This window comes from Oncorhynchus nerka, linkage group LG21 (assembly GCF_034236695.1).
Source record: "Oncorhynchus nerka isolate Pitt River linkage group LG21, Oner_Uvic_2.0, whole genome shotgun sequence".
Lineage (NCBI taxonomy): Eukaryota > Metazoa > Chordata > Actinopteri > Salmoniformes > Salmonidae > Oncorhynchus > Oncorhynchus nerka.
Window position 1 is genome coordinate 17,910,285 of NC_088416.1, and position 18,207 is coordinate 17,928,491.

Sequence of the window (18,207 nt, forward strand, 5' to 3'; positions counted from 1 at the left end):
TGCCTACCCTCACCACCTGGAGGCGGCCCGTCAGGAAGTCCAGTACCCAGTTGCACAGGGCGGGGTCGAGACCCAGGGTCTCGAGCTTGATGACGAGCTTGGAGGGTACTATGGTGTTGAATGCCGAGCTGTAGTCGATGAACAGCATTCTCACATAGGTATTCCTCTTGTCCAGATGGGTTAGGGCAGTGTGCAGTGTGGTTGAGATTGCATCGTCTGTGGACCTATTTGGGCGGTAAGCAAATTGGAGTGGGTCTAGGGTGGAGGTGATATGGTCCTTGACTAGTCTCTCAAAGCACTTCATGATGACGGAAGTGAGTGCTACGGGGCGGTAGTCGTTTAGCTCAGTTACCTTAGCTTTCTTGGGAACAGGAACAATGGTGGCCCTCTTGAAGCATGTGGGAACAGCAGACTGGTATAGGGATTGATTGAATATGTCCGTAAACACAGCAGCCAGCAGGTCTGCGCATGCTCTGAGGGCGCGGCTGGGGATGCCGTCTGGTCCTGCAGCCTTGCGAGGGTTAACACGTTTAAATGTCTTACTCACCTCGGCTGCAGTGAAGGAGAGACCGCATGTTTTCGTTGCAGGCCGTGTCAGTGGCACTGTATTGTCCTCAAAGCGGGCAAAAAAGTTATTTAGTCTGCCTGGGAGCAAGACATCCTGGTCCGTGACTGGGCTGGATTTATTTTTGTAATCCGTGATTGACTGTAGACCCTGCCACATGCCTCTTGTGTCTGAGCCGTTGAATTGAGATTCTACCTTGTCTCTGTACTGACGCTTAGCTTGTTTGATAGCCTTGCGGAGGGAATAGCTGCACTGTTTGTATTCGGTCATGTTACCAGTCACCTTGCCCTGATTAAAAGCGGTGGTTCGCGCTTTCAGTTTCACGCGAATGCTGCCATCAATCCACAGTTTCTGGTTAGGGAATGTTTTAAATCGTTGCTATGGGAACGACATCTACAACGCACGTTCTAAAGAACTCGCACACCGAATCAGCGTATTCGTCCATATTGTTATCTGACGCAATACGAAACATATCCCAGTCCACGTGATGGAAGCAGTCTTGGAGTGTGGAGTCAGATTGGTCGGACCAGCGTTGGACAGACCTCAGCGTGGGAGCCTCTTGTTTTAGTTTCTGTCTGTAGGCAGGGATCAACAAAATGGAGTCGTGGTCAGCTTTCCCGAAAGGGGGGCGGGGCAGGGCCTTATATGCGTCACGGAAGTTAGAGTAACAATGATCCAAGGTTTTTCCACCCCTGGTTGCCCAATCGATATGCTGATAAAATTTAGGGAGTCTTGTTTTCAGATTAGCACCCTAGAAATACAATGGATTTTACACAGCATGCTACGATTTCCTTAGTGCATTTCAACTCCCATGGGATGCTGGCTGGCTAGTGGCTACTGCTAGCAAGCCCAGACAAACGCAAAGTAGTCTTAATATATTGATATTATAGCTAAATTTGTGCATTTCACATTACTTTTGGGTTGTAATCATAGTATAATGCTCACATGAATGTCATGCTGAATACACTATGTTCATGTCACCAACTAGGTTTCCATCCAATTGGCAACAGATATGACAATATTCTAGAATCAGCATAAAGAAAATATGCATATTTTCCCACCAGCGGTGTTTCCACCAAACAGACTTGTGGATACAAATCTGTGCTTGATGACATGCACACAAAATGTATTATTTCGGTTAAGTTTTCATTTACCGAATGAAAAGCTAACATTCAATGTGTTTCCATTGCATTTCCAACTCCACCAATAGTTGTTACAAAAACTTTTGCGTTAAATAGCCTATTCTGGTCTGAGCACGTGTGCTCTAGCCAACAGCTTACAGATACTGCGCAGGTAGGCTAGTCTACATGAGATTATTATTGATAAGACGAAGAACGTTATTTATCTGACAAAACGGCAGCCAAACGTGAAATCATTATGTCACCAAGATAAGAGCCTGGATATTTATTGGAAAGAGCATCAAGATTACTGTGCACTTTCACCACTCTGAAGTTCATAACTTATTTCATCTAGTAGCCTAATAAACTGTATGTTTTCCCAAGTCGACATGGGAGGACAACACACCAGATCACGTGATTCCAAGTTTACTTCAATATGGTTATTATTTCAATATTGGTGCATAAAAGGAGTTTCCACCACGTCGAACAAACCTTAATCAAATGTTGTTGCTAGTAGAATAACATTACAATGCAGATGTCATGTGTAAAATAGTTTGTCGTTTTGCAACTGTACTTGCCCTGTACTGCTTTGTAACTCCTTCCACATAGTTGTTTTGATGGGCTGGCCCTCATCTGCTCTGAAAGCAAAGTATTCCCAGAACTAGCTCCAGAAGCGAACTTTGTCAAGTTGCGGGCGTGGAGGTACAATGTTTGTTATAAGAACCCATGCCATCAGTATTTTCTCTCTCCTCTCGCTTTTCAAAAGTGGCTTGCGCTGTGTCAACTGCATGTGCAAGTAGCCTGGCTAGTTTACTACAGCCCCCTTGAAGATTCAGAAAAATTACTAGACCGTCTCGATCCTCCCATTCCATATATGACATGAGCCATTTGACAGAAGAACCAAAAGTACCAAATTCTAGTAGCAAACCATATTTCATTTTCTAGTATAGAAAAAGTACAGAAGTTTCAGTATACTGTGCAGCACTAGTAGTCAGCCTGCTTTGTTCAAGTTGTAAAGGGTTTAATTTACAAACCAAGTTAAGAACAATTCTCTGTTCTACATTCAGTTAACAAGCTTCAACCCAGTTGTCCTAATGTGTTGTAAATATTGCGTTTCTCTTTTGTCCCAAGTGGCATACTGTACAAGGCCTATATGAATTTCCCTTTACCCAAACCTTGGGCTGGGCCTGCTCTTCAGCCAACAGACGCCTAAAGCTTCAACCTCGTAAAAAACGCATTAAAAGTCTGAGGTTTCTCCAACAACTCATTAAGTTTTACAGCTAGGTTCAAATGAAGCTCTTTGAAAAATAATAATAATAATGAATTAGTCCTGTGATTCACTGGACGGCAGGGCTGATGACTAGTCTGGTCGGACACAGCCATAGACAAGTGTTTCTCAACATTTTCTGTACTTGACCGGGCAAGATAAGGGTTTTGCTCCTTGGAGAACATTTTACAATAAATCTAGGCCTAAATTCAGAAAGCAGTCTAAATAAGTGTCTGAACTATCTCAAGCAGCGATCAGCATCATCCCAGGTAACAGTAGCGGTCCACAGACTGGAGGTTGACAAACACTGATCTAGAACAGTCAAGGATGTCTACGGTCGGAGACATTCAATATGTTGTCCTTTATGGTTCGGTTGGTAGGGCATGGCGCTTGCAACGCCAGGATTGTGGATTCAATTCGCACACATTGTTAAGTCGCTTTATATAAAAAGCAGCTGCTAAACGGCATACATTATATTATCGATTTTAATTGTCTAGTACTAGACAACTAGGCTGACTTCAGGGGGGGAAAAAAAATACAGCTTATTGCCCTTTTCAATCAACCACCAATAAAAGAAAAACCGCTTCATCTGGAGCCTAAAAAACAACATGGCTGTTGCTTAAGTGGGTTGAAGTCGATTTCAAAACCCTGGCTTGCACCTCGGCAGAAATATTTCAATAAATAGACGTGCTTGAGTTAGTCATGTTCCGCCATTAGTTTTTACGGCTTAGATCTTGAAAACATTCTACAACACTGGTTCAGTCAAACCTCCATGCTGGCTTATTCAGTAGAGCATGGCGCATGCAACTCCAAGGGTCGTGGGTTCGTTTCCAGCTGACCCATACGTAAAAATGTACACATGCATGTATGTCGCTTTGGATGAAAGCCTCGGCTAAATGGCATATTATTAACCAGGAAAAACAACAGTGCAGAGAGAGGGTGGAGGAATTAAAGAAATGTGTAGTGTCATGTCGAGAGACCTTAGCTGCAGAAAAGGCAAGAGAGCACGCAAGCAAACTAACATTAAAAAGTAATAGCAGTGGCCTTTGACAAAAATTTTCCCCGTTGCACCAGCAGCTATTTTCACTGCCAATGCCCAAGAGAGAGAGAAGGAACAGAACAAGCCGTCAACCCAGAATGGAAGCAAAGGAATTGTCTCTTCAACTTTGATCAATTCCTGTCTCTCCCTCTCCCTTCCGATGGCTTTTAATATGTTTCAGAGTGAGTCTTCAAAAGATTTTAACAAAATGAAATGTTCACACGTATGAAGGTAATGTTTAACGTGAGAGAAAGAGGGATAGAGAGAGAAGGGGGAAGAGAAAAATAAAAATAATGAACGAGAGACTGGTGGAGAAGTGAAGGGGTCCTGGTATTTCGAGCAGAACATTTCCTTAACAATGAAAACAATCTACCCAACTGCAGCACTCAGAGGAATTCACCTCCCCTCCTCCATTATTACCATATCAAAGCCCGGAGTTCAGAGCAAGTCTTCTCTTTCAAGAATAGGAGGGAGGCGAAGCGAGAGAAGGAGGGGTAGAGGACAAGACCGAAACAGCAGGAGTAGACCAGAGCACGGACTTTGCTTTTATCCCTGCTGTTCAGTGTGTGTGTGTGTGTGTGTGTGTGTGTGAAGACTGCAAGAATCTAGTAGAGATACTAGAAGACTACTGATTGGGGCCTTCCATAGGCTGCAGGAGAGAGAGGCTACGCCTTCACTATATTGAAACAAACAGTAAAGTAACATGCTAAGGAAAAAGAAAGAACAGGTCAGGAATCAGCTCAATGTAATTTAGGCTTTGGTGGCATACCGTATACCGGGGTATTTGGAAATAGGGCTTACACTGCTTAAAAAGGCTTCTTTAAAGACTTTATCGGGATAGCCCCCTTTTTTCCCCAATTTTTGCCCAAATCCAACTGCCTGTAGTTCAGGCCCTAAAGCAAGGATATGCATATTCTTGGTACCATTTGAAAGGAAACACTTTGAAGTTGGTGCAAATGTGAATTGAATTTAGGAGAATAACACACAAGAGCTGGTAGTAGAAAATAAAGATTTTTTTTTTTTAATGGGTATTTTTCTACCACCATCGTTGAAATGCAAGAGAAAGGTCATTCTAGCCATCCCTCTGGTTGCAATTCCGATCGTGTCCACAAGATGGCAGTAGTGTACGTGCAACATTTCAGATGGATAAACTTGGAAGTATGAGTGAACTACAAGACTTTTATTGTGAAATCCCCAGGTACATTTGGGCTAATCGTGAAGGAGACATTCATATTCCATTTTCTGCAAGAATATCATCAAATCTGTATACTTGGACTTTGATTTAGCTTTCCAAGTATTAGTAGCCATTGCAAAACCAGTTTTCAGAACTCTGAATATCCTGATAATTTTTGTCCAAAATGAAAAGGCATGCTGTCGTACAAGATTAGTAGTTACACTTTACGACATATACACGGTTTCCTGTAAATCCCAGCTCATTGGCTATCTAGCTAGCTTTGTTTGACCCCGATTGCTCATTTGACAAAGATAGTCGTTCAAGTGATGGCTGACGCGTCATCGGCGTGCCATGAAGGCGTCACTCTCTGACCAAATATGTCATCCTATAGGATATACTACACCCCTAATGAAATAGTGAAGTCTTGTGACCTTCTTGGATCTCTGAGGAATAGATACGAACGTGATTTGACTTGTTGAAACAACGTTTCGGGTGAGATTTTCAGATTCCCTTCTTTGCTAATTGAACGAGTGGAAATACACAATCAACCGCGCATGCTATATGGACCTTTTTAGGGTATGAAAAATGATTTTATCTAACAAAACGACACTATGTTCATGTTATGGGACCCTTTGGATGATAAATTAGAGCAAGATTTCAGAATGTAAGTACACATTTCACGTTCAGAGGTGAATTTATCAAACCTATAGCAGTGGAAAAAAAGTGTTTTGTTGGTAGGAGATCTCAAACAATAGCATGGCATTTTTTTGTGGTAATATCTACTGTAAATAGGACAGTGCAGTTATATTAACAAGAATTTAAGCTTTCAGCCGATAAGACATAGGTACCGACATTTGTTTCTCTAAAATCTGCGATCTTGACATAACGAGCTGCATGATTAATGCCGATCCTTAAGTTTTAACCAGATTCCTCTCCATCTACAGCCCGATGGTATTTTTTTAATAACGTCAACACTATTTACTTGACTTTTTTTTGTAGCTACTCTAAGTAAATAACTGCAGTTAACTTGTGCTATACGTTAGGTGATAAAGAGTGTGTTAATTTCGTAAATTTGTTATTTTGAAACTTACAGTAGTACCCAGTCACGTGGTGTTTGTCTACAAGCACGGCCAGCCCGCTCATTAAGTGCCCGCCAATGGCGGCAGATTGACGAGGGAGACATTTTCTGAGTTAAACTGACCAAGACACACCTCCAACAACACATAAAACCTCACAATTACTGCCCCCCAAAATTTACAATCTCTCTCAACCAGCAGCATAAGGGCTTCTAAGGTGAGCGTTGATGATACACAGGGGTGCAAAATATTTTACTTGTCCATTCCCAGCGCACCTCTCCAGAGTGCTGTTGGAGAGACATCACTGCGGCGCTCCAACAACATTCCAGAAAAAATAAATAAATCTAAGGGCCTACCGAGTAGTGCAGCGGTCTAAGGAACTGCATCGCAGTGCTTGAGGCGTCAATACAGATCCGGGATCAATCCCTTTTTTTTGGTCTTGTCCAGTTGTTCTTTTTTTTTGTGTTTTACAAATGGTAGGCTTACCACATAAGATGGGCATTCATGAAAATCAACTTCAGGCAACAGTGTAGGCTACACCTTAGTAAGCACAGCCCAACACCCTTTGGGCATTTTTATTGGTGCAGTCCGAACTGGCGTTGATTTACACATCCACGGACATTGGTTTTTGGTCCAGTCCAAACCAGTCACAGACCATGTGTGGTTCAGATTTTGTCCAGTCTGGAACAGCTTTGATTTGGCCCAAACTGATGTCTATAAATTAACGTATTTTCTACTTTCATAGCAGAATACTCCCAAAATAAAGGAAAGCTTTGACTTTTGACAGGCTCAGTGAGCATCTCAGTGAGAGGACGCTATAAGTAGACCTCCCGAGGGAAGACAGGCTGTGTGCCCTCTGCCCACAAAATATAGTAGAAGCCGAGCTGCACTTCCTAACCTCCTGCCAAATTTTATGACCAGACACACATATTTCCCTCAGATTACACACCAAAAATTGGAAAACAAATTCATATCATGATAAACTCCCATAGCAATTAGGTGAAATACCAGTGTACAACCACAGCAGCAAGGTGTGACCTGTTGCCACAAGAAAAGGGCAACCAGTGCAGCACAAACACCATTGTAAATACAACCTATATTTATTGATTCTCTTCCTACTTCAACTATTTGCACATCTGCATTGTCTATCCTTTAACTTTTGTGAGTATCATGTTTACTGTTAATTTCAGATTGCCAAAGCAAGGGAAATTAACAATGTAAACATATGTTTGAATTGAGAGAGAGAGCAAGGGATACAGAGAGCAGGAGGAAGGGATGCCTTCTTCTACTCACATTCCAGAGATACATAATGGAGCCTGCAGGGTGTCTTGTGGAGATGAAGGGAACAGGGAAATGGCAGATCAGGTAGGCCTATACAGAGCTGGTAGGAAGAGGGCCACTAAATACAAAATAGCCAGCAGACTGGAGCAGTGGCTGAGATTCTTGACAATAGCATAGGCCTACATACAACCACAGGTATTGTAACTCTTTAACAAGCTGTTTTGCATGGATGCAAGTACACTGAACAAAGATACAAAAACGCAACATGTTAAGTGTTGGTCCCATGTTTCAAGAGCTAAACTAAAACATCCCAGACATTTTCCAAAAGCTCATTTCTCCCCAATTTCATTACATCCCTGTTAGTGAGCATTTCTCCTTTGTCAAGATAATCCATCCACCTGACTGGTGTGGCATATCAAGAAGCCCATTAAACAGCATAATTACACAGGTGCAAACGTGTACTGGGGACAAAAGGCCAGTCTAAAATGTGCAGTTGTCACTAGAGGTCGACCGATTAATTGGCATGGCTAATTAATTATGGCCGATTTCAAGTTCGTAACAATCGGTAATCTGCATTTTTGGACGCCGATTATGGACGATGACATTGCACTCCATGAGGAGACTTCGTGGCAGGCTGACCACCTGTTACGCGAGTGCAGCAAGGAGTCAAGGTAAGTTGCTAGCAAGCATTAAACTTACCTTATAAATAACAATCTTAACATAATCACTAGTTAACTTAGTAATATCATCAACCATGTATAGTTAACTAGCTTGTCCTGCGTTGCAAATCAATGCAGTGCCTGTTAATTTATCGAATCACGGCCTACTTAGCCAAACGGGTGATGATTTAACATGCGCATTAGTGAAAAATAAGCACTGTCGTTACACCAATGTACCTAACCATAAACATCAATGCCTTTCTTAAAATCAATACACAAGTATATTTTTAACTTCTTACGGATCATTGGGACGCTACCGTCCCACCTGGCCAACATCTGGTGAAATTGCAGAGCGCCAAATTCAAATGACAGAAATCGTAATATTAAACATTCATGAAAATATAAGTGTCATACATCATTTAAAAGCTTAACTTCTTGTTAATCCAGCCGCGTTGTCAGATTTCAAAAAGGCTTTACGGCGAAAGCACACCATGCGAATATCTGAGGAGAGCGCCCTGCACACAAAAGCATTACATACATTTTCCAACCAAGCAGATGCGTCACGAAAGTCAGAAATAGCAATAAAATAAATCACTTACCTTTGAATATCTTCATCTGGTTGCAATCACAAGGGTCCCAGCTACATAACAAATGGTCATTTGGTCGATAAAGCCCTTCTTCATATCCCAAAAAAGTACATTTCAATGGGGCGCTTGACTCAGTAATCCAACGGTTTCCCCTCGTTCAAAATTCATACAAATGAATCCCGTAAACCAATAAACTTCTTAACAAGTCAAACAACGTTCCTACTCAATCCTCATGTACCATATTACGATACAATTTAAGACAGAGAACACTGGAGACCAATACCGGAGATAAATAACAATGGACTCACCGGAACGCGCTTCAAACACTACAGCCAAAATGGGAGCCACTTAGAAAAACTACAAATTATAGCTAATTTAAAAAAAAAAACAAGCCTGAAACTCTTTCTAAAGACTGTTGACATCTAGTGGAAGTGCAAACTGCAATCTGGGAGGACTTCCTTCTATATTCCCATCCATTGTAATTAGAGGTGGGCTGGAGGGGGGAAAAAAACTGGATGATTGTCTTCAGGTTTTCGCCTGCCATATATCAGTTCTGTTATACTCAAACATTATTTTAACAGTTTTGGAAACTTTAGAGTGTTTTCTATCCAATATGACCAATTATATGCATATCCTAGCATCTGGGCCTGAGTAACAGGAAGTTTACTTTGGGCACCGCATTCATCCAAACTCCCAAATACTGCCACCTAGCCCGAAGAAGTTAAACCTGCATATTTAGTTAAATTTCTTTTATGTTTATATTAACTAGGGAAATTGTGTCACTTCTCTTGCGTTCTATGCAAGCAGAGTCAGGGTATATGCAATATGCTCGTTGAAAACTGTGTAACCATTTCTTCCTAGCAAAAAACTTAAATAATTTGCCAGAATTGTACATAATATAGAAGGTTGTGCAATGTAACAGCAATATTTAGACTTATGGATGACACCCATTTGATAAAATACAGAACGGTTTCGTATTTCACTGAAAGAATAAAAGTTTTGTTTTCGAAATGATAGTTTGACCATATTAATGACCCAAGGCTCGTATTTCTATGTGTTGATTATATTATAATTAAGTCGGATTTGATAGTATAGTCTGAGCGGTGGTAGGCAGCAGCAGGCTCGTAAGCACTAATTCAAACAGCACTTTCCAGCAGCTCTTCGCAATGCTTGAATACGGCGATGTTTATGACTTCAAGCCTATCAACTCCAGAGATTAGACGGGCAATACTATAGTGCCTATAAGACCATCCAATAGTCAAAGGTATATGAAATACAAATGGTATAGAGCGAAATAGACCTATGAATCATTTTATAAACTACAACCTAAAACTTAACTGGGAATATTGAAGAACTGGGAATATTGAACCACAAGCTTTCATATGTCCTGAGCAAGGAACTGAAACGTTAGCTTTTTTTTACTGCACCTATTGCACTTTCACTTTCTTCAACACTGTTTTTGCATTATTTAAACCAAATTGAACATGTTTAATTATTTATTTGAGACTAAATAGATTTTTATTTATGTATTATATTAAAGTTAAGTTGTAATTGTCATTATTACACACACACACACATACAAAAACTGGTCTATTAAAATCGGTATCGGCATTGAAAAATCATAAATCGGTCGACCTCTAGTCGTCACGCAACCCACATATGAGGGCGCGTGCAATTGGCATGCTGACTGCAGGAATGTCCACCAGAGAATTTAATGTTAATTTTTCTACCATAAGCCACCTCAAACGTCATTTTAGAGAATTTGGCAGTACGTCCAACCGGCCTCACAAGCGCAGACCACGTGTAAGCACACCAGTCAAGGACCTCCACATACGGCTTCTTCACCTGCAGGATCGTCTAAGATGAGCCATCCAGACAGCTGATGAAACTGCGGGTATGCACAACAAACTGTCAGAAATCGTCTCAGAGAAGCTCAAAGCGCCAGGGTCTTGATTGACCTGACTGCAGTTCTGCGTTGTAACCAACTTCAGTGGGCAAATGCTCACCTTCGATGGTCACTGGCACACTGGAGAAGTGTGCTCTTCAGGGATGAAGCCCGGTTGCAACTGTACCAGGCAGAAGGCAGACAGCGTGTAAGGCGTTGTGTGGGCGAGCGGTTTGCTGATGTCAACGTTGTGAACAGAGTGCTCCATGGTGGCGGTGGGGCTATGGTATGGGCAGGCGTAAGCTATGGACAATGAACAAATATTTAATCGATGGCAATTTGAATGCACAAAGATACTGTGACGAGATCCTGAGGTCAATTATTGTGCCATTCCTCCGCTGCCATCACCTCACGTTTCAGCATGATAATGCACTGCCCCATGTCGCAAGGATCTGTACACAATTCCTGGAAGCTAAAAATGTCCCAGTTCTTCCATTGCCTGCATACTCACCAGGCATGTCACCCATTGAGCATGTGTGGGATGCTCTGGATCGATGTGTGCGACAGTGCGTTCCAGTTCCCGCCAATATACAGCAACTTCACACAGCCATTGAAGAGTGGGACAACATTCCACAGGCCACAATCAACAGCCTGATCAACTCTATTAGAAGGAGATGTGTCGCGCTGCATGAGGCAAATGGTGGTCACACCAGATACTGACTGGTCTTATTATCCCCACCCCTACTTTAAAAAAAGGTATCTGTGACCAACAGATGCTTATCTGTATTCCCAGTCATAAGAAATCCATAGATTAGGGTCAAATGCATTAATTTAATATCGACTGTTTTCCTTATATGAACAGTAACTCAGTCAAATCTTTGAAATAGTTGCATGTTGCGTTTATATATTTTGTTTAGTGTATTTCAAGTAATAACCATGGCAAAGCTAAAGGTGACATCCAAACCAAACTGGTTTAACCTATAACCATTGGTGCTCTATGCCTCCATTCCATCCAGCCACACATTTTCAGGCCTCTGTCCACCAGAAAGCTTATGTGAAAAATCAAAGGCATCAGGGTAAACAAGGCAGTGGGTTGCCTGGGCAACAGGCTATCCTACCCCTTCCAGCCTACTCTGTTCCTATGAGGAGAGAGCAATAATGCACTGCTGACAGGTCGCCATAACAGGCAGCAGTTCAGCAGCACTTTCTAACTGTATTACAAAAGGAGAGCGATATAAAGGGGAGAGGAGAGAGGGCAAGAAAAGGGGAGAGTAGAGGAGGATGGGGAAGTAATTAAGGCAGGGAAAAGAGTGAATCCATGAAAAGGAGAGGTAAGAGTGGAGAAAGAAGGAGGGCAGGTAGCTCTAAAGCCCAGCCTCTCTCCTCCCACGCTAGCCACCATAACCATCAATCTGCCATCCATCCATCCCTCCACTCCTGAGCCGGCCTCCTCCTTTGAACCATACCAGAGAGCGCTAGCTGACTAGAATAGCTAATAAGATAGGAACTAAGAACTTTTTAACGAGAGCCATGGCTGGTCTGGAAAAGCTGCACTACGTGACCAAAAGTTTTTTTAAATTTATTTTACCTTTATTTTACTAGGCAAGTCAGTTAAGAACAAATTCTTATTTTCAATGACGGCCTAGGAACAGTGGGTTAACTGCCTGTTCAGGGGCAGAACGACAGATTTTGTACCTTGTCAGCTCGGGGATTTGAACTTGCAACCTTCCAGTTACTAGTCCAATGCTCTAACCACTAGGCTACCCTGCCGCCCGGGCAGTATGTGGACTGCTCATCAAACATCTCATTCCAAAATCATGGGCATTAATATGGAGTTGGTCCCCTCCTTTGCTGCTTTAACAGCATCCACTCTTCCGGGAAGGCATTCCACTAGATGTTTGAACATTGCTGCGGGGACTTGCTTCCATTCAGCCACAAGAGCAATAGGGAGGTCAGGGACTGATGTTGGGCGAATGGTCCTGGCTCGCAATCATAATTCCAATTCATCTCAAAGGTGTTCGATCGGGTTGAGGTCAGGGCTCTGTGCAAGCCAGTCAAGTTCTTCCACGCCGATCAACAAACCATTTCTGTATGGACCTCGCTTTGTGAAAGGGGGCATTGTTATACTAAAACAGGAAAGGGCCTTCCCTGAACTGTTGCAATAAAGTTGGAAGCACAGTATCGTCTAGAATGTAATTGTATGCTGTGGCGTTAAGATTCTCCTTTCGGGCCTAACCCGAAAAAAAGAGAGAATAAAGCCCCAGACCATTATTTCTCCACCAAACTTTATCGTTGGCACTATGCATTGGGTAGGTAGCATTCTTCTGGCATCTGCCAAAACCAGATTTGTCTGTCGGACTGCCAGATTGTGAAGCGAAATTCATCAATTCATCAAACGCGTCTCCACTGCTCCAGAGTCCAATAATGGTGGTTACACCACTCAGCCCGACTCTTGGCATTGCACATGGTGATCTTAGGCTTGTGTGCGGCTGCTCGGACTTGAAAACCCATTTCATGAACCTCCCAATGAACTGTTCTTGTACTGACGTTGCTTCCAGAGGCAGTTTGGATCTCGAGTGTTGCAACCAAGGAATTATTTTTTACAAGCTATGCGCTTCAGTGGTCCCACTCTGAGATTTGTGAGGCCTACCCCTAAAGCAACTGAGCAGTTGTTGCTCCGAGACATTTCCACTTCACCATAACAGCACTTACAGTTGACCGGGACAGAAATTTGATGAACTGACTTGTTGGAAAGGTGGCATCCTATGACGGTGCCATATTGAAAGTCACTAAGATCTTCAGGAAGGCCATTTTACTGCCAATGTTTGTCTATGGAGATTGCATGGCTATGTACTCAACTGTATACACCTGTAAACAACGGGTGTGGCTGAAATAGCCGAATCCACTAATTCAAAGGGATTTCCACATACTTTTGTATATATAGGGTAGTGTCGCAGATTCTATCCCTGCCCTTTGAAATTGCACAGACACAGAAAATGTAGTTCAAATTGATGATATTAGCTCGTTTGCTTCCAGCAGGTTAAGATCAGCTCAGCATAACAAAAACAACCACCTACTTTCCTTTCAAACCTTAGTTACCAAATCAACCAATGAGATCAATATCCAGTCAATAGTGTTCGGAGGTATCAATAGGTAATGAACCAGGTGCCAAGGTTTCCATTAACGAACCAATAGAAGCACCCATAAGGCCTATATGTCTGAAACAACCTGAAAATATTGGTGCAGAGTTCTGGTCCGCAACCCAAATGGCACCTTCTTCCCTAGATAGAGCACTTCTTTTGACCAGGGCCTATAGGACCCAGTGAACGAGTGCTCGTTCAAGTTCTGCACTTCCCTTCATCGATTTAAAAAGGAAAGCACTGGCATAAGAGAGATTGTGGAAACTCCCCAGCTCATGCTTACACCAATCCAATGCTTTGAAATGTGTGGAGAGGAGTAAGGTAACTGACAATAAAATTGTATTCTTTTCCACAGAAATGTGGGTTTGTGTTATAAAACAATTCCTATTGAGTGGACATTTTAGTAGAACTGAGATTCAGGAAGACTGGGATTATAGTTGAGAACAAAAAGTGGAGACTCACCGGTCTTCTCTTTGATCTCACACAGAACGCTGAAGAGGGCAGGCTTCATTCTGTGACAGTTCAGGGCGTGTTTCCTGCCGGCAAGAAAGGAGAGAGAGCGAGAGAGGGAGAAGAAAGAGAGCGAGTTGGAGGTAAGATTAGAATATATGCCTGCTTGTCCTAGTCATTTCATAGCATATGAATGGAAAAGCAAGCTAAATTAGAGTCGATGAGGTTCGTCCATCCAGCATTGATCTAGTAGTGCAAGGTCTGTATTAATGGACTTATAAAAGCTCATTAAAAAAAAAGAAAGAAGTAGTTGTATTATCACACACTCTGTTTCACATTGAGCTTAATATCTTGGTCCCCCATAGCACTTGTTATCAAGTTACCGCCAAAGCCATGTTACTTTTATACACGCAGTAATTTTTTGGTGAAAGCATACTCTGCTGAACACCCACTCAGCAACACTTGACTTTAATTATATTATAAACTCTCAATTAGAAAATTAAATTATGCAAACACAAACTAAAAATGGGCCAGGCGCCATCACTGGTAGACCAGGGCCTTATTACTAACGAGCACGCAGGGCATGTGCCCTGGGGCCCCAACCTCCAAGGGTACCCATCCAAATTATTATTATTTCCGACGGAGGGCACCCCAAACAAAACTTAGTTAGGTACCCAATACTGCTCTGATAGCATATGAACACGGCATAAGCCATGGCAAAATGTTTAGAATAGCAAGAAATTTGCTTTAAAACGGCAAAATTCTCTCTCAACCTCATTGCAAAATGTGTAGGATTGCAGGATTACCACTGGTAGTCATTGCAAAGATTGCGAAGCTGCATGCGGCTCTGGAATTTAAATGGCAGCTCGTGAAAATTCAATTTTAGTAGGGGGTCCTTGCCCAGGGGCTCATAATATTTAGGAGGCCTTGACATTAAAGTTTGAAAATCCCTGACACAACACACACACAGAAACATGACTCACATATTCCTCATTGCTCTGATCTGTGCAGCGTCAGTGAAGAGCTTAATATTGAGCCCTTCCAGAGTGTCATGATAACTCCCTAGAGCTGTGATCCCCAACTGAAGGGACGTTTATGATAATTTTGATTTTTTTTGCATCTATGCCTATTTATAAAACCACAAAACATCTCATATTCAAACTCATTAAATACATTGGGGAATCACGTGCTGAAATATGCAACAGCTAAAACATACAGTCATGGATTTGATGGATAAAATAAATTGACCAAAAAAAATACAGGTCAAAATAATTACTACCCAAAAGGGGAGCATGACAAAGGTAAAAAGGTGTTCAATTGATGAGCTGTTTTGAAACATTCCCGACACAGGCATCAGAGAGAGAAGGAAACAACCATAATACAACGTATGAATGAGTAGGCAACGCCTAACCTCAACACCAGTTGTGTCCATGTAGGAGGCCTAACCTCGGCTATATCATATGCGGAAATGCGTGAGTATTTATACGCCGAGAAGAAGTGTATATTGATGTGTCTGCTGATAACGAGGGAATCGCTCGTTACATTACTTGTTTGAGCGAGTGCATAATTGTGTCCACCTGTGTGTCAGTCTTAATTCTATATTTTTATTTAACCTCTAATTACAGTGTTGTCTCACTGAGCAATTTTTATTTATTTTGCAAGTGAGAGGATTTGAGTGGGAGGGGGGCCATGGAGGGAGATGGGGGTCAGGGGGGGTATGAGCAGGAGCTGGTGCTCGTGCTCTCATGGGGCATGCGGTCAGTCCTGTGGGTCCTGTACACTACTGACCTGTGCTGGAAGTTGAGTGGCAGGCCACCCCCTGCCGTGCCCCCCCCAGCTCCCCCTCCCTCTGCGGGGTCATCCGATCCGCCCCAGTGCGCCGGCGACTCCTCTGGCCAGCATCTGGATATGGGGTAATAGGGGAGAGGGTGAGGGGCGGGCAGGACAGGTTGAGTGGTAGTGCACTAGTATGGCACTGTTGTTGTCGTCGTCGTCGTCTCCTCCTCCTCCTCATTTGTTATCGCCGATGCCACCCCAGATAGTAAAACAGCCATCCTACCACACTGGGTCAGACCAGGTACATGTCCAGCCATCTCATCTGTTCTCTCCTGCCACCCAGTCCAGACAGTCCCCCTCCCCAGGTCAGTATAAGAGCTATGTATGCATTCATGCATGCAAGGGGCCCCACAGGTGGCATGCATGGCCTAGGCAGGCTACATTTGATGGCGTGTGTCTGCATGTGCAGAGATACACCAAAAAAAAGTGGAGGTCACCTATTTGGCCTAGGAGAGCAATCAGTCCAAAATCAAAGGCTAAAATGTAAATCATAGGATTGAATAGGCCTTTATCAGACCATCTAAAATCATGGACTAGGGCTAATCCATGATGGGCTATATCATGTCCAAGTCGAAAACAGTCCATTGACTTTCTCCATCTTGCTGCTGTATTGAAATACGTAATTAACTTTCATCCCTGGCACGTTTTCAAATGTATACTGTGTTTGTATTTTGTTAAACTTTCAAATAAAAAATAAATCAATCTAGCCTACCTCTGCTGAGAGAAACTACTAGTGAGTAATTTCACTGATCTAGAGCATCTCAGGTCTTCAGACCTGCATATACAACTAATTAGGGTTGTCACGATACTCAGCGGTATCATGGCAAAAAAAAAACATAAAGCAGACTACTTTTTCTAAAGAAAACAGTCCTAATGCTGAAAACAAATAGCCTTACGTTGTCACCCATAATTATGTTTATTTCCCAAGCTATAGCACACAATATTTTACATGCAGTAGATTTTTCTTAAAGGACCCAAGAGTTCAGTCTGATACTGGTACCGTGACAACCTTACACCTCAGAATAGGCTTTAGCTGCTGCCTAAGAGTTTCTGACTCCATCCTCAGATGAGATGGCCGGAGACATGTAAACAACAGGAGTAGGAGTGGTGGTAGAACTCCTTTAGGAGTGCCAGAGACGCATGCTCGGTCTATCCTAGGGCAAACATTAAGCGCCTTCTTGACAGACTCATTGAATCCCTTCTCAGAAAAATATTGCCTATGTTTAATTGTTCCAAAAATGCTATCCAAGTCAGAGTAGTGGTGGTGAGCTGCAACTCTTTAATTAGTACCAGAGATGCCCTGATATGGATTGGCATGCTGTAGTCTGGTAGGGGGTGGGAATCATAAGTATCCTCTTGATTAGAGGTCGACCGATGATGATTTTTCAATGCCGATGCCGATTATTGGGGGACAAAATAGCCAATACCGATTAATCGGCCGATTTTTAAACTGTATTTATTTGTAATAATGACAATTACAACAATACTCAATGAACACTTATTTGAACTTAATATAATGCATCAATAAAATCAATTTAGCCTCATAAATAATGAAACATGTTCAATTTGGTTTAAATAATGCAAAAACAAAGTGTTGGAGAAGAAAGTAAAAGTGCAATATGTGCCAAGTAAGAAAGCTAACGTTTCAGTTCCTTGCTCAGAACATGAGAACATATGAAAGCTGGTGGTTCCTTTTAACATAAGTCTTCAATATTCCCGGGTAAGAAGTTTTAGGTTGTAGTTATTATAGGAATTATAGGACTATTTCTCTATACCATTTGTATTTCATTAACCTTTGACTATTGAATGTTCTTATAGGCACTTTAGTATTGCCAGTGTAACAGTATAGCTTCTGTCCCTCTCCTCCCTGGGCTCGAACCAGCAACACAACGACGATTAGCGCGCGCTAACTAGCTAGCCATTTCACTTCGGTTACACGAGCCTCATCTCGGGAGTTGAGAGGCTTGAAGTCATAAACAGCGCAATGCTTGACGCACAACAAAGAGCTGCTGGCAAAACGCACGAAAGTGCTGTTTGAATGAATGTTTACGCGCCTGCTTCTGCCTACCACCACTCAGTCAGATACTTGTATGCTCAGTCAGATTATATGCAACGCAGGACACGCTAGAT

The 18,207-nt window shown here is 42.4% G+C and overlaps 1 protein-coding gene across 6 annotated transcripts in view; it reads right to left on the bottom strand.

Moving 5' to 3' along the window:
• LOC115103991 (pre-B-cell leukemia transcription factor 1-like) overlaps window positions 1–18,207 on the bottom strand; it is a 52,805-nt gene that overhangs the window by 27,384 nt on the left and 7,214 nt on the right. For 4 of the 6 annotated variants that reach the window (XR_003859682.2, XR_003859681.2, XM_029625103.2 and 1 more), the window contains exon 2: window positions 14,254–14,327. Coding sequence is in view for 3 of the 6 variants with exons in the window: in XM_029625103.2 (XP_029480963.1) it covers window positions 14,254–14,327 (74 nt within the window). In the remaining 3 variants the exon portion in view is untranslated. Of the gene's footprint in view, window positions 1–14,253; window positions 14,331–16,029; window positions 16,144–18,207 lie in introns of those variants that run through there. The other 2 variants (XM_065006396.1, XM_065006397.1) reach the window with 2 other exon arrangements.